This window comes from Anoplopoma fimbria, chromosome 13, assembly GCF_027596085.1.
Source record: "Anoplopoma fimbria isolate UVic2021 breed Golden Eagle Sablefish chromosome 13, Afim_UVic_2022, whole genome shotgun sequence".
NCBI lineage: Eukaryota > Metazoa > Chordata > Actinopteri > Perciformes > Anoplopomatidae > Anoplopoma > Anoplopoma fimbria.
The window spans coordinates 9,888,694-9,915,848 of NC_072461.1; the positions used below are offsets into that span (position 1 = coordinate 9,888,694).

General features: G+C 38.6%; 1 protein-coding gene across 4 annotated transcripts in view; it reads left to right on the forward strand.

Moving 5' to 3' along the window:
- Window positions 1-27,155, forward strand: part of slc23a2 (solute carrier family 23 member 2) — a 34,806-nt gene that overhangs the window by 1,915 nt on the left and 5,736 nt on the right. The window contains exons 2-14 of one of the 4 annotated variants that reach the window (XM_054610277.1): window positions 9,269-9,317; window positions 11,798-12,018; window positions 13,668-13,766; window positions 15,381-15,497; window positions 17,013-17,170; window positions 21,508-21,596; window positions 21,853-21,920; window positions 23,288-23,469; window positions 23,991-24,111; window positions 25,178-25,334; window positions 26,142-26,289; window positions 26,400-26,505; window positions 26,841-27,108. In XM_054610277.1, coding sequence (XP_054466252.1) covers window positions 9,269-9,317; window positions 11,798-12,018; window positions 13,668-13,766; window positions 15,381-15,497; window positions 17,013-17,170; window positions 21,508-21,596; window positions 21,853-21,920; window positions 23,288-23,469; window positions 23,991-24,111; window positions 25,178-25,334; window positions 26,142-26,289; window positions 26,400-26,505; window positions 26,841-27,108 — 1,783 coding nt within the window. The remainder of the gene's footprint in view (window positions 1-9,268; window positions 9,318-11,797; window positions 12,019-13,667; window positions 13,767-15,380; window positions 15,498-17,012; window positions 17,171-21,507; window positions 21,597-21,852; window positions 21,921-23,287; window positions 23,470-23,990; window positions 24,112-25,177; window positions 25,335-26,141; window positions 26,290-26,399; window positions 26,506-26,840; window positions 27,109-27,155) is intronic. The other 3 variants (XM_054610278.1, XM_054610280.1, XM_054610279.1) reach the window with 3 other exon arrangements.

Consider the following 27,155-nt stretch of genomic DNA (forward strand, 5'->3'; position numbering starts at 1 on the left):
TCTTGTCTTGAGGCACGCTGGTGTGTGAGAGAGCCAGAACAAGGTTTGTGCCAGTTCCTCTGCCCCACCTGTGTTTTTTTTTTTTTTTTTTTTTTTTTTTTTTTTTTTATATAATACTTGGCTTGATTGAATTCTTCTACTTGTTGTAAACCAAGTCAACCAGCAGTATCTAATAGCAACATTGGTGCACAACATCAAGCCTTTAATATTAAGTACTTTGGAGGGGATGGTAGTTTGAGATTTAGATAAGATAGATTTATTTATCCCGAAGCAAATCGTTTTGTAACAGAATTAGCATTCTGTTGCTGAGTCACTTTTGAAGCAAAGCAAAGGACAATAATATGTTTATAATAATATTAGTTGTGCCTACAAGTAATTCCCAGTAGCTCGCAACGCACATATGTACTGCTGTACCAAAACAAGCATAAAAGCATACAAAATTGGTACTTGGTAATTGACTCGTCAGTCACATTATTAGATGTGTTGTAGGCCGATGGGAGTTGTTGAATTTGACAGAGGACCAGTTGCAATGTAAAGGGAGAACGGCTGTAGTGGCTGTTGAAATCCCTAGGTGGTGCCAGTGCTGCTGACTGTTCAGGTGCTGGATGTAAGGTCGCTTCCAGTCCCTGAGGAAGTTGACGATGCAGTGATGTGTGCATCGAAAGCCTGTGTGACAACAGATGTCTGGGCGACAGGTTTGTTTAGTCATTTAGACCTGTGATCAATGCTTTGTCAGGAGACCAGTGTGAAGGTGGATCATCTAAAACAGAAAGCAACGTCACCCACTGTTTTGGAACAGTTGTTTTGTTCAAGAGGAGGAAGAAAGTGGTTTAGAAATAAGATGTTGTTTATTCCTTAAACCAAACAAGGATATTGGCAACAGATGAGGAATGCGGATCAAGAGCTAAAGGTCTGCCATCCAGTTTGTTGAGATTCTTCTCATTACAGCAGCAGCTAACAACTATTGTCACTATGATTTAGTCTGCAGATTAGTTTCTCCATCAATTGATAAATAGCCTTGTCTACAAAAATTCAGAAAACGGTAAAACAAAAATGGCCGTTGTAACTTTATAGACCCAGTGGTGCGACTTCAAATTCCTTGTTTTTATCTGAGGATTTATCCAAAACCAAAATATATTCTATTTAGTTTAATCTCACAACCCCGACAAAATTCCCCGACCAATAGTATGCAAGGTGTAGTGTTGCCCAATGAAATTACTCTCTGCTTCGTTGCGTTTGCTTTACTTCCTAGAGCGTCCTTGACGGGCGGCTGCTCATTAACCTGGTCCTATAATGCTTTTTTATGCACGACTAAATATGTACTTTATACCAGCACTCATTATTTTACTATATTAACTACACCAGCCTCCCAAGTATTACAGGACCAAGCCTTTTGATTTTGCTGTACGCTGACAACGATGTCGTTTTATTCCACAAGTGGAAAAGAATGCAATTGCAACACCTTAGAGGGCGTAAGTGGATTAAAAAGTAACCGGCAACAAGGCTATACCTTGCATTCTATTGGTTCAGGAATTTTAGACAGGGCTTTTACAAAAAAAATCCAAAAGCAGAGGAGAAATCTGAGTCATCAAACTGTTAACAGGCTGATAAACATGATGTTCTAACCCCATTTACTGGTATGTTGCATTTGTACAATAGGAATATTTTATCTGCAGATGAGTTGAGCAGATTGTACTGTGAATGCAATTGTTGCATGCACTCTTTCCTCTTCACTCTTAAACCCGATTGAAGCTTCCAGGTTTCTCCTTCCGTAATAGCTTAGTCACTCTGACTTTCAGTAAATGGACAGAGGATCACCTCACAAGAAGTCGGGCCAGGAACCAGCACAGTGAGGCGATCTGGGCCACAGAACTGGATCCTTGGCCCCGTTTGCCGCTCGCAGCATGTGACTAAGATTACACCGTCATGCTGGGTCATACTGTGCCATGTGGTGCCTTCCCACTGTGTTGGGTAAAGGTTTCTATAATTACATTAGCAGTCTCCCTTTACCTCCCTCCCTTCCTCTCCCCCACACCCCCATCACCAACAGCCACTCAAAACAAACTACATTAAAAATAATATAAAGCAAACTTGATAGAAGTTACTTACAATGCATACAATCAAATGGCTATTGGTAAAATGGACTAGTATTAATGACACACATACAAAATGATAAGAGATGTGAAAAATAAATAAATCATCGAAGTGTAGAATGCATCAGCAATCATATAGCACTCCATATGATTCTTACATAACAGGGACTGAACAACATAGCCCACTGCATTAAATTGTTAAACTACATTAATCACTGTAACAGGATCCAGTTTGTGAGCTTAATACTGAGATATCAGGTTATGTTTTCAGGACAACAGCCGCTCTTTGTTGAGGACGTGTCCCGTGTAAAATGTACAATAGCCCTCAATCAGCCACCCATTACAGAGGAATGTCCTCTTTGTGTGTGTGGCTGCTGTTATAGCTGGATTAATTGGCTGTCTATGTGCACTGTTTTGTTTTTTGTTTTAAAATAGACAAAGGATCAATGATTTGGCCTGGTCACATCTGGTCTGGTGTAACAAGTAAGCGAATAAATGAGCATTCAATAGATTTTAATTTTTTCGCATTTTAAAGATTTCCTCTGAATGTGATGGGGGTGTGTGGATGAGAGACAGCAGTGGGGCTCTTTATTAATTTATTGGCAATCGGGAATAAATAACTAGGCCAATCAAACTTTGGTGCAGATGTTATAAAATGTTCTTTTCTAGGATTTAACTGAGTGTGTTAAGCTTCTGTTTGTTTCAAGAGAGAATGATATTTAAATATTGCTCCTACCCCACTGGTTAAAATACAAGGAAGTGTATGACCGTTGAATGTTACTTGAACCCTGAAGCACATCCTCAAATCGTACTAGAGGCTATACTTTACAGACATTGCGTCGGCAAAAGGTACAAACTGGCTCACTGGAAGCCAGCAATCCCCCTCACACAGTGCAACATATGCATTGCACACTGTATTATGTCTTTACATAACAAATGGTTGTTTGCTGCTATAGTAATGCTATGGATATTGTATAGAGAATATTTTAAGTTTTTAAGTGTTGGTCAGACAACTAAGGAAACTATAATCTGTATTTTTCTCTGTTTTCTTACATTTTACTGACCAAGCAATACAATGATTTATCAAGAAAATAATCTGCCGATTAATCAATAATGAAAGTAATTCAACAAAATGAGTCACATGAAGGGTTTAGTCTAACGCAATGTAAACCAGTGGAACACCCCTCTGGCCTTTCTCTGCCCCTCTTTGGTTTATCTGTTTAGCCTGCATTCAGTTCCTGTTGGTCAATATTGTTGTTCAGGCAGATTTTTGTATAGAACAATGTGAACATCTTGTTCTAGGCCTCCATGACTACCATCTATTCTCCCCTGGCTCTGGTATCAGGTCTGGGTGTGAGGAGCCTCACCCAGTAATGCTCTGTGACTCCTTATCTCTCTGAGCCTTGATGTTTGTGTGTTCGGTTCCACGTAATGCGAACATGCTTCACATGAACCAGAACACGTTCAGAAATGATTTTGCAATCTTTTTATGGAAACAATTTAAACAAGTCAATAAATGGAAAATAAAAATAATTAGTAAGAGAAATTGGGCATGCACTGAAGTTGCAGATCTCTACTGCATACATGAAGTATTTCACCTCTACAGTACTGCAGACTGTTGAACATCACTGAACCGCTAAACTGTACCTAGTTTTTATCTGCTCTAACATCTCAGGTTTTTAGCTGATCCTTATGAAACCGTGATGGGGCTGACTGAATGTACTCTGTCTCCACAGTTACAGTACAAGCAAATGAAACTGGTATCCCCACTGGGCGCAACGGCAGGAGTCTGGGATTTCATAAACTTCAAGCAACAATGGATGCCTTTTAGTCTTAAATACCCCCTGTTGGACATTTAAGGAAATAATGCCTGAGGCTGTGGGTGGTGGATATAAGAAATATGTACAGTTGCAGTACATGGCTTTTCTTTTTTGTCTGAGAACAAATGTGGGAAACATTTCTCCTTTTTATCAAACTTTCAACGCCCATTCATGCGCTGCTGATAGCATGCTGTGTGGATGTAGGTGTTGCTTTGATAGGGGGGTTGGAAATGCATTTAGAAGCTCAACATCTCTACTCCCCTGATCTAGATGTAACTGTCTTCCCTGCTGCTTTAGTTTCTTAAACCGTGGAATGTGTTTGTACAGCACAGCATGGGAGTCCACCTGCTGTTAGACTAAAGTACCAAAGAAAGCAGGATTACGTCAGAAAAGCCAAATTATAATAATAAAAAAAAAAAGGAAACGGCATAGGTCAAGTTAATTTTTAATCTGGAAGTTGACTACATTTCCTTTACTTTAATGACCCGTATAAGTCACTTTAAAGTCTTGGTTGTACATTTCTTCAGTTAAATCATAACCCCTGCTGGTCTTTGCAAGTTCTTTCATCAAACTTCTGCCTGTGTCTTATGATTTAAAGGCATGAGAAGTGGGGGAAAAAATGTAAATCAGCACAAATGAATAGCAGGGGTTATACAACAATGGTTTCCATTTGAAATTAAGGTAGTGAAAAAATCCCCCATGTGAGCAGTTGTGTGCTGAAAGGGTTGGGACCAGTCAGAAGTCCTGAAAAGATGCTGCACTTAAAGCTGATACCATGCATGTTCTACATTTATATTGTTATGCTTTTTTACCATTATTCTTCTGTGTTTTATCAAAATGTTTGCTCCAGTGGGGTTAAATAAAAAAATAAAATGAATTGGTTTAACTCAATGCCAAAAACAAGTTAATAGATAAATAAATACTACAACAGAGCAGATTAATGCACATTTAGGTAAAACGGTAAGGAACAAGAAATGAAATGAAGAAACTAAAAATAGGAATTACTAAAGACCAATAGTTAGACAAATGTTTTGTAATAAACTGTAGACTGAAACATTCACTTTATGTCGCTCACTCAGACCAGTGAAATGCTCGGACATAAACGAGTTACAAAACCTGGACAGCTCACGTGGGATTTTTTTTTTGTCTACTGGTTGCATGACTCGGCAAGTAAATTCTAACATCTGCTGTCTTTCCTGTAGGTTGTGTAAAGTGTGTCTGGCAAAGAGCTTTGGTTGTTTCTGTGTGACTGATGAGTATTAGTTAATTTCCACTGACGGCTGCCACTTTAATTTGACGTTTGCAGCAAATGAGTTCATGTGTGAACTTGTATCTGGAGTGGAATCCACTTGTAAGGAGGGAATTTGAAAAAAAAAAAAGTAATTACTTAAGAGCTGAATAAGAAATCATGTGACATGAAGAGCCGTGTGTTTGAGGGTTTGTGTTCCAACCACAAACCTCAAGGTTATTGCATTTTTCAGTTCCTCTTCTCTTTTTTTTTTTAAGGCGAGCAGATGGTTTAAACCCAAATTAGATTTAGGGACTATAGATGTACACCGAGAAAGTGCAAAACTAAAACCAATAAAGTTAAACCAAGTTTGAAGCTTTTAGCGGGTTAGGAGATGGCCTTCTAAATGTGAATAATATGTATATATATTTAATCAACTAAAAATAATAATGTGCTTCACATAGAATGATAAGAAAGTGAATTACAGTTGAAGGGTTGGAGACACATTAGGATCAGCATAACTTGAATTATTAAAACCAATTCTTTTTTTCTTTCTTTTTTTTTTTTTTTTTTTTTCTTTCTTTTTTTTTTAAGTAAACAACTTAAACAAGACTTTGACCTGGGAAATCCAAGGCCACCTGTTTTACACTACTTTAATATGTAATGTGTTGGTGCTTAAAGAGAAGAAACATGCAACTACTGCATAAAGGGGGTTTATCTGAGTTATTGTGTCATTTTTTATTTTTAGAAAAAAATGTTTGAACCAGTGCTGAAAGAATTTGTTATCATCAGTCCATCATCAGAAAATTAATCAAGCGTTCTATTCAACCAATTTCTCTAGACAAACTTAGGATCCAGTTTCTCAAATTTAAGGATTTTATTTATATTGGTAGAAATTTAATATGAAAGATTTCACCTCGGTCTATGGGAATTATAATGGATCTTTTACAGACTAAACATTAAAATGAAAATAATACTTGGCTGCAGCAGTGTAGAGAACATGGCTCTAAATCTTATCACATCATTTATTCAGTCTCAACAACTGCAAACCAATCTGTTTGGGTTTCCTCCAGCCCCCCCCCCGCCTTCGCTCCTCACTGGGAAATACGAACCCCTCGCGTGTACCCTGTAATCAAAAGTGTCGCCTGTTGTGTATGTTACAGGAGCATGGCTGCGCACACACGACACACAGTGCCTTTGCTTTGATTATTTCATACTTCTGATTGTTTTCACAGCAGTTATGAAAGTTTTGTGTAATTCATGACAGGTTGGCAACTGGCCAATCTTTGTAGTGTTAAACTGTTGGAATAATAACAGAGTGAAACCCTTTGTGTGGCTCTATTGTTTATTGTGAAACCTTCAAGGGACGTATTCCAAGCTACAACGACAAAGCATTTCCGTGATCTTGTGTAACTAAAGCACTGTTGTAAGCACACCTATTCCATTTCTGTTGACCTCCATATACTGTTTGTCTCGATTTAAGGGGTGGATTTGTTGGTCTATTTATTGATAAGACCAGTGGAAAAAAATTAATCTGCAATTATTCTTTACAAGCAAAAAATGCCAAATGTTCACTAGTTCTCGCTCTTTAAGTGTCATGGTTTTCTGTTTTCTTTGTTTTACATCACTGTTATAAACTGAATACCTTGAGGTTTTGGACAAGTAATCTGAGGAATTCATCTTGGACTTTGAGAAATTGTGTTGTTTTTTTTATTTGATTTTTTTTTTTGCTAATCGGTGATATAATCACGTTAATTGCTAATGGAAATAATCGTTAATTGTAGCTGTAGTATTAAGATTCTGTTTAATGTGAATTAAATCTTTTTAGAAAGGTCTATGACTGAAACGTTGCATTGCCGTAGTGCTGACGGGGGATGGGAATTCAATTTTTCATATTAAGTTGAACAAGTCAGAGAAAATTCCACAAATTCATTGGTTTTCATGACCCAAGATATAAATTCTTAAAGGACACTAGACATGAAAACTACTCATGCATTACAATAAACCAGCTGTGGCTTATTATAGCCTGGTCCAGAATTTATGGCTGAACTTCAGACTACCATCTGGAGGAGGGGATGGAGTTGATAGACACACACACACACACACACACACACACACACACACACACACACACACACACACACACACACGTGTGCACACACATTTGTCCCTAGAGATGAAACCGCCATCACTAACATCTGGTGTGAAGTCCTCCTCCTCCAGTGGAGTCCCACACTGCGCGGCACAAGCCTGCACAGGAATCACGGATCAGGTTACCATGGTTATAGATCCGGGCGGTAACTCTGTCAACCACCCTGCTTATTCTGGGATGAGTCAAAATTACCACCACAGTTGTCTTTGTTCCTCCTCCCTCTGTTTTTTTTTTTTTTTTTTTTTCCCTCTGTGCTTTTAACACAATCACACGCACGCTTTGCTTGTTTTACATAATGTGAAAAGTTATTTTTATGTTTGTGCAACTGCAGCTTTTCCCTCTGTTATGTAATCATATAAGCTCAGTTTCATTTCTCTCCCCTCAAAACAGTTCTGTCTCTCTTGTTTTCACCGTTTCGTGTGTGTGCGTGTGTGCGTGTGCGCGCGTTCTACGGGTGTTCTGTCAACACCAGTAGACAGAAAACACAGGGCAGAGTGGAGGAGGGTGTTTCTGTCTCTTGGGCAACAGTGCAAAAGGTTATTTGAGAGGATGTCATGCTACAGTAGCTTCCGTTGTTAGCACATGCCTCATCAGACCTGAAGTCGCCCACAGGCTGTTGGGATACTTTCTGTCACACTCCACATCTCACAACCGCCTCACAGTACCCACAGAGAGCCATTTATGTGCTCTGTTTTCATGTGTTGTGTGCTGTAGTCATTGGCCAGAAAATGACTTGGATGACTTGGCTTTCGAATGATTTTTGGTCGTTTGGCATTGTAACAGAATAAGTCTGGTTTATTGAGGGTTTGGCCGTCATTTTCATTGATTATGATAACGTTCTACCTGTAAATGTTTACATTTGGGAACAATATTGTTCAAAAGAAATATGAGCATTGAAACAATGTGACATGTGTTTAACAGGAAAGCAGTTTAATCGGATTATCTTCCAAAAAAAAATAAAAAAATCCAGAGGCGAGCAAAATGTTGGTATTAATCCTTCAATGAGCAGGAAAACTGAATGCACATAACTACTCCAAGTACAGTAGGTAAGTTGATGTAATAGGTCGGTCTGTAAAATGTGATGGGTGTTTACAGTTAGGTAATGACTTCACTATTCAAGTTTTATCTTCCAAATACAATATATTTGGAAGATAAAACGAAATCAGACTGCTCCAAAATATCTGTCCCACTATACAACATCATAAGAATTCTTAGTAAAATCCAGTTTGCAAATTATTTAAAAAACTTTATGATTGTTTTTTCCTCATTTTTGAATTTACTATATTTTAGAGTCTGTTTGATAATTTGAAATCCCATAGCTACTTTTGTTAGAGGTATTGTCCCATATTATTGTCATTTTGCAACCATTTTATTTCACTGACGTAATGATAATATAATATAATAGTAATGCAAGTACACCTTAAAAAGAGCAATGACCTTTTAAGAATATTCAGACATTGGAATGTGAATTTTAAAATAATAACAAAATGTATATTCTAAATAAACATAAATGCAATAAAACCACACATAGTGACAATAGAAGTTAGCACATATCTTTGTGTAATCGTCTGGACAACAATAACCCATAACATGCTACAAATTTACATTGAGTAGCATGTCGATCATGATATGTGGAAAAAGGGCTTTTTCTTTATAAGGTTTTCTTTGCTGGCCTTTTGTCTCTCTCTCTCTCATATTTCCTATATTGCACCCTCTATAGGTGAAAGACTTGATTGCAACATAATTCACTATTGCTGCCTTCCTAAAGCCAGATTTATTTATCTTAAACTTAAATCTTAGTCACACTACACACTAACTTTTGCTTGTGATTAAATTGCTGTCTGTCAAATTAACTGATGTCTCACCTCCCTCCTTATCCTTGAACCCTCTCCTCTCTTCTTTACTCTCCTCTCTTCTTCTTCTTCTTTTTTCGTCTACCTCCTCCTTTCCCCTCTCTCTTGCCCCTTCCACACAGATGCTCCCAGCCGCCCAGCTTGAAAGGAGTGATGGGATGTGTCAACTAGGTATTACACCTATCCCAACATTTTACACTGCAAGCAGGGAGACTGGCTGGGTGGGAAAGGATATTTGGGGATACAACAATTTTAGAATACTTGTGGAAAGGGAATATGACGCTAGGTATGCATCCCATGACAGTTGGCATGTTTACTTTCTTTTACCAGGCATGGTTTATAGCTAACGAAGTAAACAGTCGCAGACTAAACTTTGTCGTGAACTTTTTTACAGTATGTTAAGTTGTGATCTCGATATATTGGGTCTACTTGTTCAGGCTTGGTTAGTTTTTTTTACATGCAACAATTTAAAAAAAACGAATATTTAGCACAAATCATCAGTGTATGAAAAGCAAAGGATGTAACACTCCTAGAAACACATGTGATAACAAAATGAGGAGCTGGGGACTAAGAATGGAAAGAAAAGTCTAACAAACAAGTATATCATTTGATTAACTGCTGTAAAAGAAAAGTATTGTTTTCTTTCCTTAAAGTATAGAACCGTTTTGGTAACTTGGTTACCAAGAAATGAATAAAAGGACTATTTTACATAATGAAACAGCTTTGTATTGGTGTCTAGTGGGAGGAAGGAAACAGGATATTTAGTTCACTCTTCTCCCATCTAAGACGTTAAAAGGTTTACATGTACTGGAGGTCAATATGTAAAGTATTCCATTATAATGGGCTTTTGTGTTGCAACACTACCTGTCAGTGGACCCTGATGATCTAGAACAGTATCCTTGTGGGATGCAATTTCATTTACAGTGGAACACAATTCATGAACTGGCTAAAGCAACTGCTGTATTAATGAACCTCAACAGGAAGATAAAAGATTCCAAGCACTGTAATTTTGAAATGTGAAAACATCCTTTATAGTTTTGTTCGTTTCGTACAGCGGCTGTCTGACATGTAACCCGAGATATCACTTTTATTTGACGGCCAAGCCTTGAGTCATCCACTATGTGGCCGAATATTAATGCTTTTAAAAGATTGTACGCCAAACCATCCTGCAAGTTTCTCGTCCGAGATTAGTTGGTTCGTTAGGTTGCCTTTATTTTATCAGAGAGAAATTAGGTCCAATACATCAATGCAACTCAACAGGACAATTAGGTCGCACAAAGCATCAACACTCTCATACATAGTGAATACTGGTCACAAATATTGTGGGGTGGGACAGAACGACATGACTCAATGTTTGTTTTACACAAACAGAGGTTGACATGAAATTGGAAAATATTGCTCCACCCCTTCTAGATAAAATTGACATCTCCTTTCTCTGCCTCCTGCTTCTTTTCCATAATCTCTCAATTTTGATCGCTCTTTTCTTCCTCTCCATCAAACTTGTGTTCATGTTTCGCTCTTTTCCCATCTCCTTTCATAATCTTACCTTCTCTTCTTGTGTCTGTCAGACCAGTTGGCAACATGGATTGTTGACTGATTGTAGAAATTATTCTTTCAAAGGCAATTTATTCTTTCTCAATCTGTTGAGAAGTTGTTAAGAAATGGTACAGGTCTGCAACTAACCATTCCTTTCATCCTAATAATCTGCAGATTATTTAAATTACTGTTCTGTAAATTATGACTAATCATTGTCAGAAAATATTTAATAATGGCATTACATTTTCTTAAAAGCCTAGTTTTTTTGTTAGTTATTTTCTGACTCATTTAGATGTTCAGCTTAATATCACATAAGACAAAGACAATCCACCAATCCTCACAAGAACCACTTCTTCTTGGCATTTTTCACGTCAGGTTGATAATAAATGATCAAATAATTATCTGTTTTTGCTCTAGATCGATTACATTTTTTTATTTATCCTTCATAAATCACATCCCTGATGGTATCATGCACCTATTTAACAATATATGCAGAAGATTTTACAAAAACATTTTTTATTTAATTTTACATCAAAATCCAATAATCTTTTCTTCCTGTAAAACAAATATGACGTGTTCTTACGTTAGCTATAACCAACCAGTTTCAACCAGTTATGTAATGGCTTCTATAGAATTATCAATCTGCAACTCTTACCAACAAGGGAGGTGTGTTTCACAGGGAGAAGCCAACACAGTACAGAGGATAAATAAGCCCTAACTTCCACCTCTCTGGAACTTTAATCACCTGCAGTAGTCAAGTTAACGAAACCGAAACTGACCCAAAACCAACAGCAGCCAAAATAGAGCTGAAATGTTTTCAATGGAAACAGAGAAAGCAGATCTAGGTGTTTTCTAAAGCTTTAACCTACATCTCTTTCCCCTTTGAACTTGATAAATGGTTGCTGTTAACATACTTTTATCACCCAAAATTGATGGGACATAAAAATTAACAACCACAAGAGACCTGAGATCAGTTTCTTTTTCAACAAGAAGTGCGGCCTTGCAGCCTCTCTGTCGCTCTCATGTGATGAGAACCTTCACAATGAAGTTAGGATATTGGAACCCTTAGAGTTATAAATCAAGATATTAATCTCTCCGTTTATCTGTCTCCCAAGCAGATGAGGCCGCCCTGGATGATGTAATTGGACTGAAGGATTCATCTGCAGCGTTCACACCAGAAAGAGACAGAGGAGGGACAGAGGAGGAGCAGGAGGACATCGCAGACACAAGGATGGGCGTGGGGAAAAATACCAATTCCAAGTCGATGGACGGTAACAGTGAGGGAGGAAAATTTGAAGAGGAGAGCAAGCATGGCGCGGATTTCTACCCTATTCCGGTACGCAGACATGTTTAATGGCCGGGTTATACAATTATGAAACGCTGACAACAGACGCATCATGACAAATGACAAAGACAGGATTTGATTGCAAAGCACACAACCTAAAATTGTCAGTTAATTTCCGCCTTGTCTCTTTTTCTTTGGATCAGATTTGGCATTGTGTTTCGCTTGTACTGTGTAGATGTGGGGGGACGAGCAGAGTGTACGCACACGCACGCACACACAAATGGTATATTTCGGAGCCAGTCGGTGCATGCTGCTGACGCTCCATCCATTGCCTTTGTTCATCTTCCTGGCACCAGGCGAGAGCTTCATGCAGGTTAAAAAGGCAAAATGAGAACAATAGACTTTAATCAGAGAACCATTCATTAAACTAAGTTCTGTTCTTAAGTTCTTTTTTCTGCTCCTGTGAAAAGGGACCTCTGCATACAGAGTACCTCTAATTTTCATAAATTAAGTAAACTTTTCTCAAAATTAAAACGGCTTTAGCAGCTAAATATATTTCCCTAAGGAGTTGGAGATCAAAACTGTTCCGGAGAAGCCAACAAACTTTAATTCATCTGGTATTCAGAAACATAACTCTAAATGAGAGCTAATGGCGTTGATTCTGCTGGTTGTGTTCATAGGCAACTGTCTGCTTACACCTTCAACATAGCAAAGAATCAGCCTCCACCACAGAACAAAATGAAAACGGAACTTTCTGCAGAGCTGTGGCTGTGACCTTGAAGCCTGCTGGCTTCCTTTTAGAAACTCGGATAAGGCGTTTAGTAGAACAAAAGGGAAGGAAATACATGACAAGCCCAAAATTTGATTATGTTTTTGTGTCCCTTAGTACCCTTAAGTTTTTTGACATTCATATCCTTAATACATATGATAATAATACATGTATTTAATAAGTGCTTGAATAAATTGTATTATTATATTGAGGAGATTAATAATAAAAGGGTATTACAGGGACAGGGGTTGTTCGTTTTAAAATTCCTTTGACATATTGAGAGAGTGCTGCCAGGTGTTTTTTAATCTGTGGGACTTGGCATGTAGACACAGCACAGATTGATTACATGTAGAAAACAACACTTTCAAGGTCCGTCCTCTCTCTGGGGTTTTCCTCAGAAGAGATCACGGAACTTTATAGTAAAAACTTGGCTGCAGCAATCACTCTGTAACAACACAGTAGAGCGAAAACTGGCAGATGATGGGACAGCGTCTTTGCATTGTGTGCCTCAGGCATGCAAACGTTCAAAAAGAAATTCTTTGGACATAAAATTGAATGTGTCCCTTTTCATAGAGCCGATCCCTTGTTTGCTCTTCGCAGGAAAAGCACACACATCACGTGCACTCATACTTGGTGGAATTAATTTGCTTGTAAAGTGACGTATGTTCAACACCTTTTCATTAACTGTTAATTAGATTTACATTTCAGATTTTTCACACGGCAGGGCACTCAGTCACAGAGTTACACAACTTCCAAACTTGTTCACCACACCTGTACTTTCCAATGTGGTTTTTAAGCATCATTATCAACCAGCTGTCTGGGCTAGCAGGATTTTGCAAACTGTAATTAAGATTAACCCTCTGTATTGCCTTAGAGAAAGGAGAAAGGGCAGCATTAAAGATCTTAACCGTGAGCCCGTCTGTGTGTAAAGGTGGTGGTAAACGGCGTGGGCGGTGCCAGCGGAGACCAGGATACTGAGAACACAGAGCTGATGGCCATCTATACTAAAGAGAATCAAGGGGCAGAAAAGGTAAAATGGAGAAATGGAAGTGAAACACAGACCTGGTGATTAGTACGTGATCCAAAGTGAAAGTCCATTCCCCAAAAAGATTTAAGCAGACTGACACATACTCACATGGTTCAGGCTTACTCATAACCACAGTTTCAATTACTTTCCTTTTCTTTCATCACCTTTACCTGGCATTCTTAAAGATGTAATCCTTCAGATTTCAGTCCTAGTGGACAATATAAGCCATGGTTAACATGTTTTTTTCTGTCTGTAAATATAATATTTCAGTTATTGTTGATTTTCTACTGTTTTTATGCTTATTTATAATACTTGTTTTTTTATTTAATTTTTATTTTTATCTTGTCTTCTTTTACTATGTCTCTTGTGTGCACTTTACCCTATGCTGCTGTAAGCCTGCAAATGTCCCCGCTGCATGACTAATAAAGGATTATCTTATCTTAATTTAACAACAAGTGTGGTTTGATACTGCCGCAAACACACACTTGGCCCGCTACTCTGGCAGAAGTAAAGTTCAGTTAGTCATTTTCTAGAAAACAGCAGAGCAGAGAGCACAATCCTCCACCTAACCGCTCCCTGTGGCTGTTCCTCCTCGTTTATCACTTCTTGCAAAGAATAAGAACTGATCTGCTGTCTTGTTCTAAAGATGCTGTTTTGATGGATGATCGTGGTCAGCAAAAGCACATTACGTTTCTGTGGCTTTTCCTCAATAAATGTCACTTTGTGTTTTTTCCAGTTGAGTGCTTTAAGTGTGAAGACGCAGCAGTAGGAAAATGGTCTGTTTGCATTATCAATAACCAAATAAAGTTTATATAACTTTGATAAGCCAGAGATTAGAGTGAAAAATGAGGCTGATATTTTTCAAGCCGGGTTAAAATGTGATAAACCCAGTGACTAAAAAACAGTTGGAAAAAGGTGTTTTTCCAGAAACAAATATTTAAAATAGGGTTTGAATTCATGAAAATTTGAAAGATTGTCACTTTCATGTTTAAATTTTCTGTCTTATTTTTCTTTTAAATACAAAACCAGGTTAACTGTGACCCCCATGAAGCAAAAATCTCAAAAATTTCAGAAAAGCACCCATTCATGTATTTTACTTAAAAAGTCTATACCCTTGTGTATCTATAAAAAAATTGAGACTATTTAGTAAGCTGTTTAGTTAAAGTACACGGGTTAGCTTTGTTTTAGCTTTAATGTTTCACTTCCTACCTGGTTCTCTGTTTTAAAATAGTGAAGCGGAAACGGATTTCCACTCAAGCTAGCACACATTGCTGACTCCTCTAACGGTCTCATGCTATGCGCTCTCTTGTTGTCATTGTAACTGTGTTTTTCTTTTCTGAGAGAGTGAAGTCATGTGTTAAGTTTTCTTCCACCCAGTTTCTCTCTGTCACTTTCTTTTCTCATCTGATCATTCATAAAAGTCATATCCGCTCAGACGTGCTGTTCTCACGTCAACATTTGACAGATATTCCTGTACTTTCCCATAAAGACATTCAACCAGAATATATTATTTTTGACCCTTTTACACAATGTGAAGAGTTAAGCACGAAGTAAAAATAAATGATTAAGACATTGAGTTCTGTTTGTATCTGTTTCTTTGTGTGTGTGTGTGTGTAGAGCTCAATGTCTGAGACTTTGGACAGCACAGACAGCATGGACGCAAGGAGGATGGACATGATCTATACCATTGAAGACACCCCACCCTGGTACCTGTGTGTGCTCTTGGGCTTACAGGTAAATCTCCACCCTAAACTGTTTTGCGTCATGGCTGACTTACTGTACCTTTTATGAATCATCCATATATTGTTCTGTCCCTGACTAACATGTTTTTCAGCTCATATGGCGAGACATTGCCAGTTTAAACACAAGCGCTCACTGGTGTCCTGTATAATCATGGTGTGTCCTATTCTTCACTGTGGTTGTACTTGTCATCCCGGTGCAGTATTTTTCATCCGACCGTCTGCAATGTTCATCACACAACTGTACGCTAGTCACAAAAATAGGATTTTGCTCACAGTGGTTGTTTTGTTGGTTTAAGCCAGAGTTGGTAACTATTCTACAAATAACTTTGTCATAGTTGCTCTTACTGTAACATTATCCTCACGGTGTAATAACTGCCTCGTTTAATTTCTCCTAATGGCATTTTCTGCCACGCCTGAAGAAAAGCTAAGTTCTTAAGTTACTGCTTTGATTTGTCATTTCTTTGAACCGGGTTTTTTGCTTCAGGCCTTCACTTGTAAAATTTCACAGTTTAGTCCCGGCCGGCTCAGAAAAGAACAGGAAGTTCTTTTTATTGCACACAGATATATAACGCTTTGACTCTGCCCAGATGATGTCAGCTGTCACTAATGGAACATAATTCCTGTTATATTTGCATTCATGATCAATATTTCTGAGTGAGCAGGATCATGGTGCAGCTGCTAAATGAAGTTTTAAAGTGAGTTTTTTTTTTTTAATTTAAAAAAAAAAAAAAATTTAAATCTATTTTTTTTTTTTTTTTTTATTTTTAACATAATTTCAGTGTGGGTGTTTAACTTTACTACGTTCTTGATGTGGCTAAAATAAAGCCACTTAATACAAGTACATTTTAACATTTAAAATCCACTGTTTTTACATTTTTAAATCACCAAACACATTACTTGTTCAGATTTTAAGCTTACAATAATGTCACTGTATTTTATTTATATATTGTTTTAAATCTTCAAACATATATAGCCTTCATGCATAAGTATCTCTACGTCCACTAGATTAATAAAAAAAAAAGGCTCTGCCTTTTGTTTACCTGTTGCCATGGTGAACTGTGGTATCTGAACTCCATTGACGATGGCTTATTTCATTCACCATGCACTCAGAGTGAACTAATTCAGAGGTTATTGAACTGTTGTTTTAGAACTGAACTCTCAGTTGAATACCCTGAAATGGCAAAACTCAGAGTTTAAGGTTCGATTCAGAGTTTGTTAAATCACCTTTCTGATACAGGGTGACTTCATCAAAAGGTGAAAAAACTTCAACCTTTCAATGATCACCCAGAGAAGTGGTTTACATTTGCCACTAGCAGTAAATTTGGTTGCAATATGTCAGGCGTGATTTATTTCTAAAAGTACATTTAAAAAAAAAAAAAAAAAAAAAAATGTTTTTAAATTGCTGGGTTGTGTACCCATGTATCAAACTTGGTGTAACAGAGCTATGGAGGTTCAAACATAGACAGACACACGTACACACTGACTCTGTGGCCTCTTGTCTTTGCAGCACTATTTGACGTGTTTCAGTGGAACCATCGCCGTGCCGTTCCTCCTCGCCGAGGCGATGTGCGTGGGCTTCGATCAGTGGGCCACCAGTCAGCTCATTGGGACCATCTTCTTCTGTGTGGGGATCACCACCCTGCTACAAACCACACTGGGCTGCAGGTACACTCACAATACCGTCTCACACGGACTTGTAGGGGAAACATGCCTCCAGTCATGCTGTAGATCAATGCCCTCACACGCTCTAAGCTGAAGCTTTTCTGTAAATCGTACATTTCATTCTGTCTTTCACTTCCTCCCTTTCTGTTCCTCCCCTTTTCAACTACCTCTCATCTCTAAGTGGCACTTAATGTCAAGAGCCATTGTCGACATGAAGTTCCCCTTTCTCCGTCCTTCCTCTTCATGTCAGCCTGGAGTGTGTGTGTGTGTGTGTGTGTGTGTGTGTGTGTGTGTGTGTGTGTGTGTGTGTGTGTGTGTGTGTGTGTGTGTGTGTGTGTGTGTGTGTGTGTGTGTGTGTGTGTGTGTGTGTGTGTGTGTGTGTGTGTGTGTGTGTGTGTGTGTGTGTGTGTGTGTGTGTGTGTGTGTGTGTGTGTGTGTGCACATTTTAAGCAGATGCTTTCATGTCCTTTTTTTGTCATGGTAGGTTCCCAGAACTTCATAAGAGTCAGTGTTTTATATACATTTATATTGAGGATATCTCACATATAGTTTAAACAGGGATATATTATGTTTCTGACTTTTTTTACAGGAGCATTTTTAATTATATAGCAGTTGTATTGTATGCATATTATCCATCAGAATGTGATAAGTTAATAACATTTCAACTTCCTTGTTTCGTTCATGTGACTGCAGTTTGTCTTTGAACAGAAGGTGAACTTCACAGAAGAAGCTTATATTTTCGGTGTTGAGACGGCAGAGAAGAATATGAAGAAAAGCCAGAAACTATACAGTGTAGTCCATTTAAACACACAGCCCGTCTTTGTTGGCAGACTATTGACCAAGAGGGAAGTCCCTGCTTTAAGCCTTCCCAGCATAGTTTATTTGACTCGGATGTATTACATTCTGTTAAACAAGAGGTCGGCAACCAGTTTTTTTTATGTTCTTGTTCATCAGTGTGCCATATCAACATTAAGTTTAACATTAAGGTTTAATTATGACACCTAATCTAAATCTCCAACAGATCTGTAATTTTGTTTCCATCCATGTAGGCCCTGACTGCTTGCACACATTCCCCCTCCCTTCTCCTGTCTTTATATCACCTCTCAGTCTGCACCCTGCCCTCCAGGTCTTTTTCACAGTGCTTGGAATCTTTTGTGTTCTGCTCTCAATCGTACACAATGTGATGCAATCCAGTTTGTGTTTTAGTAACGAGTGATTCACCTGATTCAACCCAATAAAATAACAACCGACATAAGTCGTAAGCGTTTGCCATGGATGTTATCCAATTTCCTGGATCTGTTTTAATTAAAACCAGGTCATGTTGGCATGAGGTTTTGTTTTTCTTTCATAAAAGAGAGGCATTTTAGTGACGTTAACCCTTGACTCTGTTTCCATCTCTTTAATAAACCATTTCCATTATGTCAGGTCTCATTATCGTAACCAACTGCCGCCGCTCCAGCCATATCGTCTCATTGAGACATTAACCCAGACAGACACAGATACTCCATGTCCTTGACTGGTGCCTCCTATGAAAATAATGTGCAAACATTGTGGGAGGCTCAGAGAAACTTTGGTGGTAAAATAATAAAAAAAAAAGTTTACACCTTATTATTAAAATGTTTTTACTGTGAAAAGTCATTCATCAGTGGTCTTGTTGGCCTTCAGGCTTTGATTACGTACTTCCTCACTGTCAAAATAAAAAACAAATATACGTCTGGATCCTGGCTCCAACGTCAACAGACCACAGACTGTCCAGAACGTCATACAGATAATTTTCAGTACTGATGGGCTTTGCTTATTCAAGATATTTAGTTTGTTGTCCTTTTCAGTATCACAGCTCTGCTCATTTTGAGCAGGTTTGTTAGGTCACTCACTACCTGCAAAAAAATACAATCTTTCTATCTACAGTGTTATCTGTGGCCTTTACCTCCTCCATCACAGGCATTAGACGCAGGGGTTAAAGGGGTATTCCCCTGATTTAGTATTGTACTTCCCTAAAAGGATGGGGGGGGCTCGCTTGCAAGAGACTGGTTAATACAAAAAACTTTCAAAAGTTAATTGTCAAAATTGACCAAAAAAATCCAAGACAATATGCCTTTTAGTCTCTGACTCAATCTCCAAAAACATTAGATCTTACACTTCACATAATGCAACTTAAGAGCATCTGTCATTATCCTGGTAAATGCCTCTATCATCCAAACTCAACTCAGGCGCCACACATCATGGACACTTTTTCAGACCTGACAAAGCTCACCCGATCTCAGCTCAGCTGTACACCGATTTTCTGCAAACATTTGTTTATATTCAAAGCTTAGATGATGCGTTATATTTGCCTTGTCACAATAACAACAGGGAAATCAGCTGTTCAGCGTAGCCTCCACAAAGCTGGAGTCCGTCCCTTCGTCGTTTACTCAGTCGTTCCTCACTTTCCGACACAACCAATGACACAGCAGAGTCTGGTCTCTGCTTCAGTGGAGTGACATTCCTGTACATTTTGTACATGTACTATAAATTTAACATTTTAATCTGGTCACAAGTGGTAATTCAAGAGTCAAAAATTTGGGTGAAATATAGCGAGGAGGATGGAAAGAAGAGATGGAGAGAGTGGAAGGGGTTGATGAATTATGCTGCCAAGTGAGATTGGGAAAAAAAAAAAAAATGCTTTTCCAGGAAAGATGAAGCTTCTGAGCAGCTGGCACCTGCAGACATTTTTGTAATTTGAGATGATTCAGTGTGGATTTGCTTTTCTTTCATGATTCTTTTCAATTTTATTAACTTTCTCTCCCTTTTCTCATAATTTTTTTTTGTTTGCTGAAATAGACACATAATCAATCTAGTTTACTTTCATAGTTAAAAAGTAACGTCCTTCTTTAGTTTTACTTCAGATCTGCCCAGTGTGGCCACAGGCTTTCCTGGCAGGTTTGTTTAGTTTTTTTCACATTTTTGTAAAACATTGTCTTGTGTCCCAAGACTTGCACTGTTTCACAGAAACATCAAACAAACTTAAATGACATCTGATAATATAAATAAGTAGCTGCAGTCAGTGCAAACAATTAAATCACTCCCTTTGACATGCAGTTTGAAAGCTTGCCCCAACCGTTTGAGCCACAGTCTTTGAGCAGAGACGTAGCAGTCTGGCTTTAGCGTGCCCTGATTCCATACTGTATAAAACTCTATTATAGATCAGAAAAAAACAATAACAGGCTTCAGTTCTTAAGAAAGTAAATACTTAGATTATATCTGTAGCATGTGTGCACTCCAAGATAAAGACACATCCACATAGATTTCTAAATATTTATTGTACCAAACAGAGAGTTCCCTCATCATGTTTCCTGCTTAAGTTTTTTCACTTGGTACAGGAAATCAACTACTTATCTGGAGGTCTTAAGGCTAAATCCTCTGAAAACTTGCGTCAGTCTGAAGTTTGGAGTATATTTTACATTAATGTATCTAGTTATCTGGCTACATTGGAAACAAGCAGCTGTACAAAAGAATGTGATTATACACAAACATCATGAATGTCTATTGGGAAACCGCATTGGTTAAACCGACGGCTGCACAAATCTCTTTCAGATAAAGATAAGATAATCCTTTATTAGTCCCGCAGCGGGGAAATTTGCAAACTAAACAAGGCGTCAATCCCAATTTGAGCTTTGTCATGTCATCATGACGGATTTTGGCTGAAGTCAGTAAACAGGTGTACTGCTATTGTTATAAATGTTTACTTCCTCTTTCTTGAAAAAATAAAAGTCCTCCATCCCATTTCCAGTTTATTTATTTCTGTCCTCAGCATTTCCACTCATAGGATGTCATTTCAGTTCATGTATTCAGTTTTTATCTCTGATCTTTTGTTATCCCTCTGCTGTCATGAACGCTTATTACAGTTTTCATTTGTAAAGGTCATTCCTGACCATTGTCTGAATAAATAAATAAATAAAAAAAGGCCATTACTGGAAATAAATGTATTGGTGTACTAAAAGTGTGTGTGAATGATGTCGGGAAGTTTTAATCAAGGAGGAAGAAAATGCAGGAAGGAGGTGAATCTGTGGCGTTGATAAGTGAACTAACAACCCCATCCTGTGTTTGACCTTAGACTACCAAACCAACAACCATGGGGATTTTCACACTCCACACAGTGGAAAATATGACAGAAATGCTAGCCAGCAAGAAAAGAATGAACTCTGTATATCTCTGAGTAACTGAAATGCTGTCACCTGGTGGCTCCACACAGAAAATCCCCTTTATTTTTACTTGGTGTTAAAACTAGTTTTGTTGTACATTTATGTGATTATTCAAATTTGCATAACGTCATTTTTAAACTGTGCTTTCCTGGTGTTTAGGTTGCCTTTGTTCCAGGCCAGCGCATTCGCCTTCCTCGCACCGGCCAGAGCCATCCTGTCACTGGACAAATGGAAGTGTAATAGCACCGGTAAACTCCCCTCTCTCCCTCTGTTTCCCACTCTTGACTAATTCAATATCTGATATCAGGCTGTGGGTTATTGTATCTTTGTTAACTTTGATATCATCTCCAAATGCTGTCAGCATTAAAGCTTACGAAGCAGAGAATTAAGCCCCCCTGAATCTGCCTGCTCCAAATTAATAATTAGAGTTATGATTCACATAGTGATCTAATTAAGTTCTCTGGGTTTCTTATCTTGCTTCTCCCCATCTTTTTCCACGACCAGAGGTTCAAGTATTCAACAGCACGGAGCTCCTCAACACAGAGCACATCTGGCACCCCAGGATACGAGAGGTGAGACGAATGAAAGACATGAAAGGTGGACAGTAATGGAGCTGGGGGGAAGCTAAAGAAGGAGAAGGCTAAACTGGATTGACGAGACCAAATTCCTGTAAAACACCTAATTGTGGAATAAACCGTCTTTATTTGAAACTGAATAAATATTTGCATAAGATGGTCAAATCCTTACACAACTCTAGTTAGATAATGGCTGTTACTTAAGCCGCAGAATCTTTTTTTTTTTTTTTTTTTTTTTTTTTTTTCTCTCCAAGCTGCTAAATGTCAACGCTGTCTGTCAACGGCTGCAGGGTTTGGTTCTCCGTGACAGAAGCTGTTCATTTGTATTAACCTTTTACGTTTGCGTAAGCCAGTTGAGTAATTGTTTTTTATGTGACGCATGAATGAGACTAAACTCAATCAGACCAAATCAAATTGTTGAACAGGACATGGATGGGCTGAGGGCAAGGAGGAACGTGCATTTGACCACAGAGATGGATAAAGACGGGGCAAACGGGATTATTGTTCTGTAACCTCGTCTCCTCCAACCATGATGAAAACTAAACGGTTCCTATATTAGAGTTCCCATTATTTTGTTGTGAACAGGATTCAGCAGAGCTGCTGATTAATAAACGCAAAGCAAACGTACGACATGATCGATTAGTGCTCAGCTGAAACAGACAATATATTTTCTTATGATCAGTTACTAGAGGATATGTTCTAATAATGGCCTTGTTGCTAAAATATATGGACTTTACTTGGCGATTTAGAGCCACTGCTCATTTTGTCTGAAACTTTTAACGTGTTATGAAACTGTCAATTTACCACTGATGCCTCTGGATGACCTTCATAATTAAACAAGACCATCAGTGAGAGGATTGACTACTTTTATGTAGTTATTGTGAATAGTATACTTAATTGCGCAGTGTAGCAGGACCCAGCTGAAGTAAAACAAAGGTTTTCTTAAGCAACGCTGGTGCTTGAAAGAACACTACCACTTTCGTCCAAAGGGGCCGCCAAAATGAGCACAAAATGAAAGTTCCTTGTATTAGCGTTAATAAACCAAATATTATATTTTGTAGAATGTAATCATTTCTTTTTGGTGTTAGTGGAACCACTCTTTATTTAAGTCATTGTATTAATTTAGATTGAAGTGTTAAATTATAATCTGCTTTGTGTCGCATCAGTCAACATCATATTGTATCCCTCTGTGTCTGCACCTGTACTTCATATACTTGACTTTGATTCATAGGGAACATAATTTAAAACTGCAGCAGCGTTTTAAGTTGGTAGTTTCATGTTCTGATTCATAATTTATTTTAAAGAAAATCTTTGTTTTATTAATTCATTTTTTTCTATTTTCCACAATGTCTATGTTCTGTCAGATCCAAGGGGCCATCATCGTGTCGTCCCTGGTCGAGGTGTGTATCGGAGCGCTGGGTCTGCCCGGGCTCCTGCTGAAGTACATTGGACCTCTGACCATCACCCCCACCGTGACCCTCATCGGCCTGTCTGGTTTCCAGGCCGCGGGGGAGAGGGCTGGAAAACACTGGGGCATTGCTATGCTGTAAGTTCAGACTCTTACGTAAATACATGCAAAGGTCATTCACTGAACTGATGTACAGCGGAATCGACTTTCTAGAGCTCCTCCTTCACGGAGGATATTCCCAGTTTAAGATGGAGCAGATAGGAAGATGTTTTGGGAAATAATGTATTTATTTTTATGCAAGGAAAGATCACACTGGATCGTGTTAGGACTCTAAAGAAACAGAGGATTGACTCATGAGGGAAGCTGTGATATTCATGTGGTGTGAGCAGCAGTTCACGCTGTGTCACGACTGTTTACACTGTAGCTGTAGGCTTCCTCCTCTCGCTCCACAGGGACAAAGTATGTGCCTGTAATTGCCACTGATTTGCTTTTTCTCGGGCAGTTAGGATAATTGATTGGCAATGACGGCCTCTGGGGTCCAAGTCAGACGTAGATGGGACTAAATGTAACATGTCCGTACAGGATTTGTACAGACATGTAGTACAGACAATAATAAGACACTGATCCACCAAACTGAGGGAGATTGTTTCTGTCTGCAGGACTATCTTCTTGGTGCTGCTCTTCTCTCAGTATGCCAGAAACGTTCACTTCCCTCTGCCGGTCTACAAAGCCAAGAAAGGCTGGACTTCCTACAGGCTGCAGGTCTTCAAGATGTTTCCTGTAAGTAAACAACTTCTCAAGTACATACATACCCCAGCGTGTTGCTTTTTGCATAAACTGTGGCTGGTCTGCATGTTAAGATTCCCCAAAACTCTGCTCTCTTTTAATGATTTAACTTTGGTTCCTTAACAACTGCCCCCCCTGCCTCCACCGCAAACTAGGTTTCCATCTAAGTCACATTTATTCAACAGCGCTAATCTCATTCTCCCTGGGAGGTTAAGAGGTTCTTCCTCCGCCTGCCTCTGTGCAGTGTGTAAATCAGTGTTTTCCTGCCCTCTGCTGGTGATATATTGAATAGTTTAAACAATGTGGATACACATCAAAGTTACCTATCAATCTGATTTATGCCTCCATTCATCCATGTATGAATGTTAAACGTTGCCCTGTAGGCTGAAAAACAATCACATCTTAACCCTGTTTATTTTCTTTGGGAGTTGAAATGTGTTTTATGAAGAATAATGAGTGAAGTTTACACAGCCACAGTGAAACAGACATTTAATATCAGTTATTAGACATACTCCCAAGTGAAACTAAATATGTGGGTAGTGTATAGTTCTGACAGAGATTTAAAGCTGATCACTTAAATATGATTTGCTCAGAACTGATTGTGGTTTTGTAAAAAAGCATGTGATACGTAGCTGTAGAGGACTGTTAACATCAATCCAAACCTTCCTCAATCTAGTTGTCAGACCAAGAGGTGAAATGTGAAAGAGAAATAAAGAGGTTTGACCTAAACCACACTGTTTTTTTTTTAAATGTAAACACATTTTTGTCAACTAGGATCCAAACACAGATCCTACTATGATAGTGCTCTGTTGTCACATTTTATTGTATACATTTATTTAAAAATGATTCATTTATGATATTTTTGACATTTTACAGGAAGAGAAGAGAGATTTGTATATTATTATTCTCAATAAATTACATTTTTGCAAGAGTTAAATGATGCACGGATGAAGGATTACTGAGGTCGGCTAAAGATTCAAAATGTTCATTAGCAGGTAGAATTACTTTTGTTCCTTCAATTTATCTGCTAATGTCTGATTGGTGGTTTCTGTTCACCCAGATCATCATGGCCATCCTGGTGTCATGGCTGCTGTGTTTCATTTTCACTGTAACTGACGTTTTCCCGCCGGAGGTAGACAAGTACGGCTTCTACGCCCGAACAGACGCACGTCAAGGAATCGTCGCAGCTGCACCCTGGTTTAAGATCCCATATCCCTGTGAGTGTGAGGAGGAGGAGGAGGATGAGGAGGAGGATGAGGAGGAGGATGAGGAGGAAGAGGAAAAGGATGGCTGATATGCCTTGTCTCTGATCAATCAGGCAGTGAGGAACGATAATCCCTGTGATGTGACAGAGATTAGATTTGTTATCGTTCTTGTAATTGCACACAGTAAATAACTAATCAGATCAAAAGTCCATGAAGATATAAATAGAGAGGTTTTTGTAGGAAAAGTGAAGCTGTGGTAAACACACAATTAACAAAACAATATAATGTACAACACAAATTAATGCAGCAATGATATGTACAGAAACTACAGTACATTACGGACAGCACAGTACAATCAGAATCAGAAGCTGTTTATTGCCAAGTATGTTACACATACATTGAATTTGGCCAGGTGATTCATTGGTAAATAACAGTACAAATATAAGACATAATAAAAAAAAATGAAATATGAAAATGTATAATAAAAGATGGTAAACAAATAAGAGTATGCTAAAACAAGTATATTATTAAAGTGGCAAGTGTATATTAATAAAGAAAAAATGTCCTGGGGATGCAAGTGTCTAAGTTCAGTGGGGGTCCCTGGCTTTATTGATTAACTCAACTGCGGACGGTAAGAAAACAGGAAATACGGTTTACAAACTGTATTAATAGTTCAGGGAAAGGCAGATAAAATGACTGTATATCACACAAAAAATGTAGAGATTAAAGGGAAAAGTATTTGAATAAAATTGCCATTAATAACTGTTTTAATGCAGCTGTTTCTCAGCTCTGACCCGCTCTGTGTTTTTACCCCGACAGTCCAGTGGGGCTTTCCTACGGTTACAGCTGCAGGTGTGATCGGCATGATGAGCGCGGTGGTGGCCAGCATCATCGAATCCATCGGAGACTACTACGCCTGCGCTCGTCTCTCCTGCGCTCCTCCACCTCCAATCCATGCCATCAACAGGTAACGCTTCAGTTTAGCGCCTCTTAGTTCTCTCTAATGTTTCAGTTTGTTTGTGAATTTCCATTTCTGAAAGACACTTTAATGAGCTTGATTTTCTGCTGTCTCTGTAGGGGGATATTTGTAGAAGGTATTTCCTGTGTGCTGGACGGTCTTTTTGGGACAGGAAATGGCTCCACCTCCTCCAGTCCAAATATAGGCGTCCTGGGAATCACAAAGGTAACACACACCTGCACTTATGTCATTTCTTTTCTTTATCCTGGCTTTTTTTTGGTTTTGTTTTAGAATCAGGTACACTTTGTGTAATTCTCTTAGTGTCCTTTTCTCTCTGCATCCTCCCATTTAGGTATTGTATATCTTTTAACCATGATTGTTTAATTTTGCAAATAATTAAACGGGGAGCTGAGACAATCATTTTCTTCATTTATTATAAGTCAACTCGGGCTCTTGGAAATTATAATAAAAAAATAGTTTTTTTAATTATAATTTTTAACCATTTTCTAACATTTATAGATATTTATATAGCTCTCTCTGATCTCTGACTGATCTTCCAGGTGGGCAGCCGACGTGTGATTCAGTACGGAGCCGCCATGATGCTGCTGCTGGGGCTCATTGGTAAATTCAGCGCCCTGTTTGCCTCTCTGCCTGACCCCGTGCTGGGAGCTCTGTTCTGCACCCTGTTTGGAATGATCACCGCAGTGGGACTCTCCAACCTGCAGTTTGTCGACCTCAACTCCTCCAGGAACCTCTTTGTTCTGGGTTTCTCCATCTTCTTCGGTCTGATGCTGCCGAGCTACCTCAAACAGAACCCGCTAGTCACCGGTGAGTGGAGGGATGCCCACAGGTTTTCAAACTAATCGTCACATTGA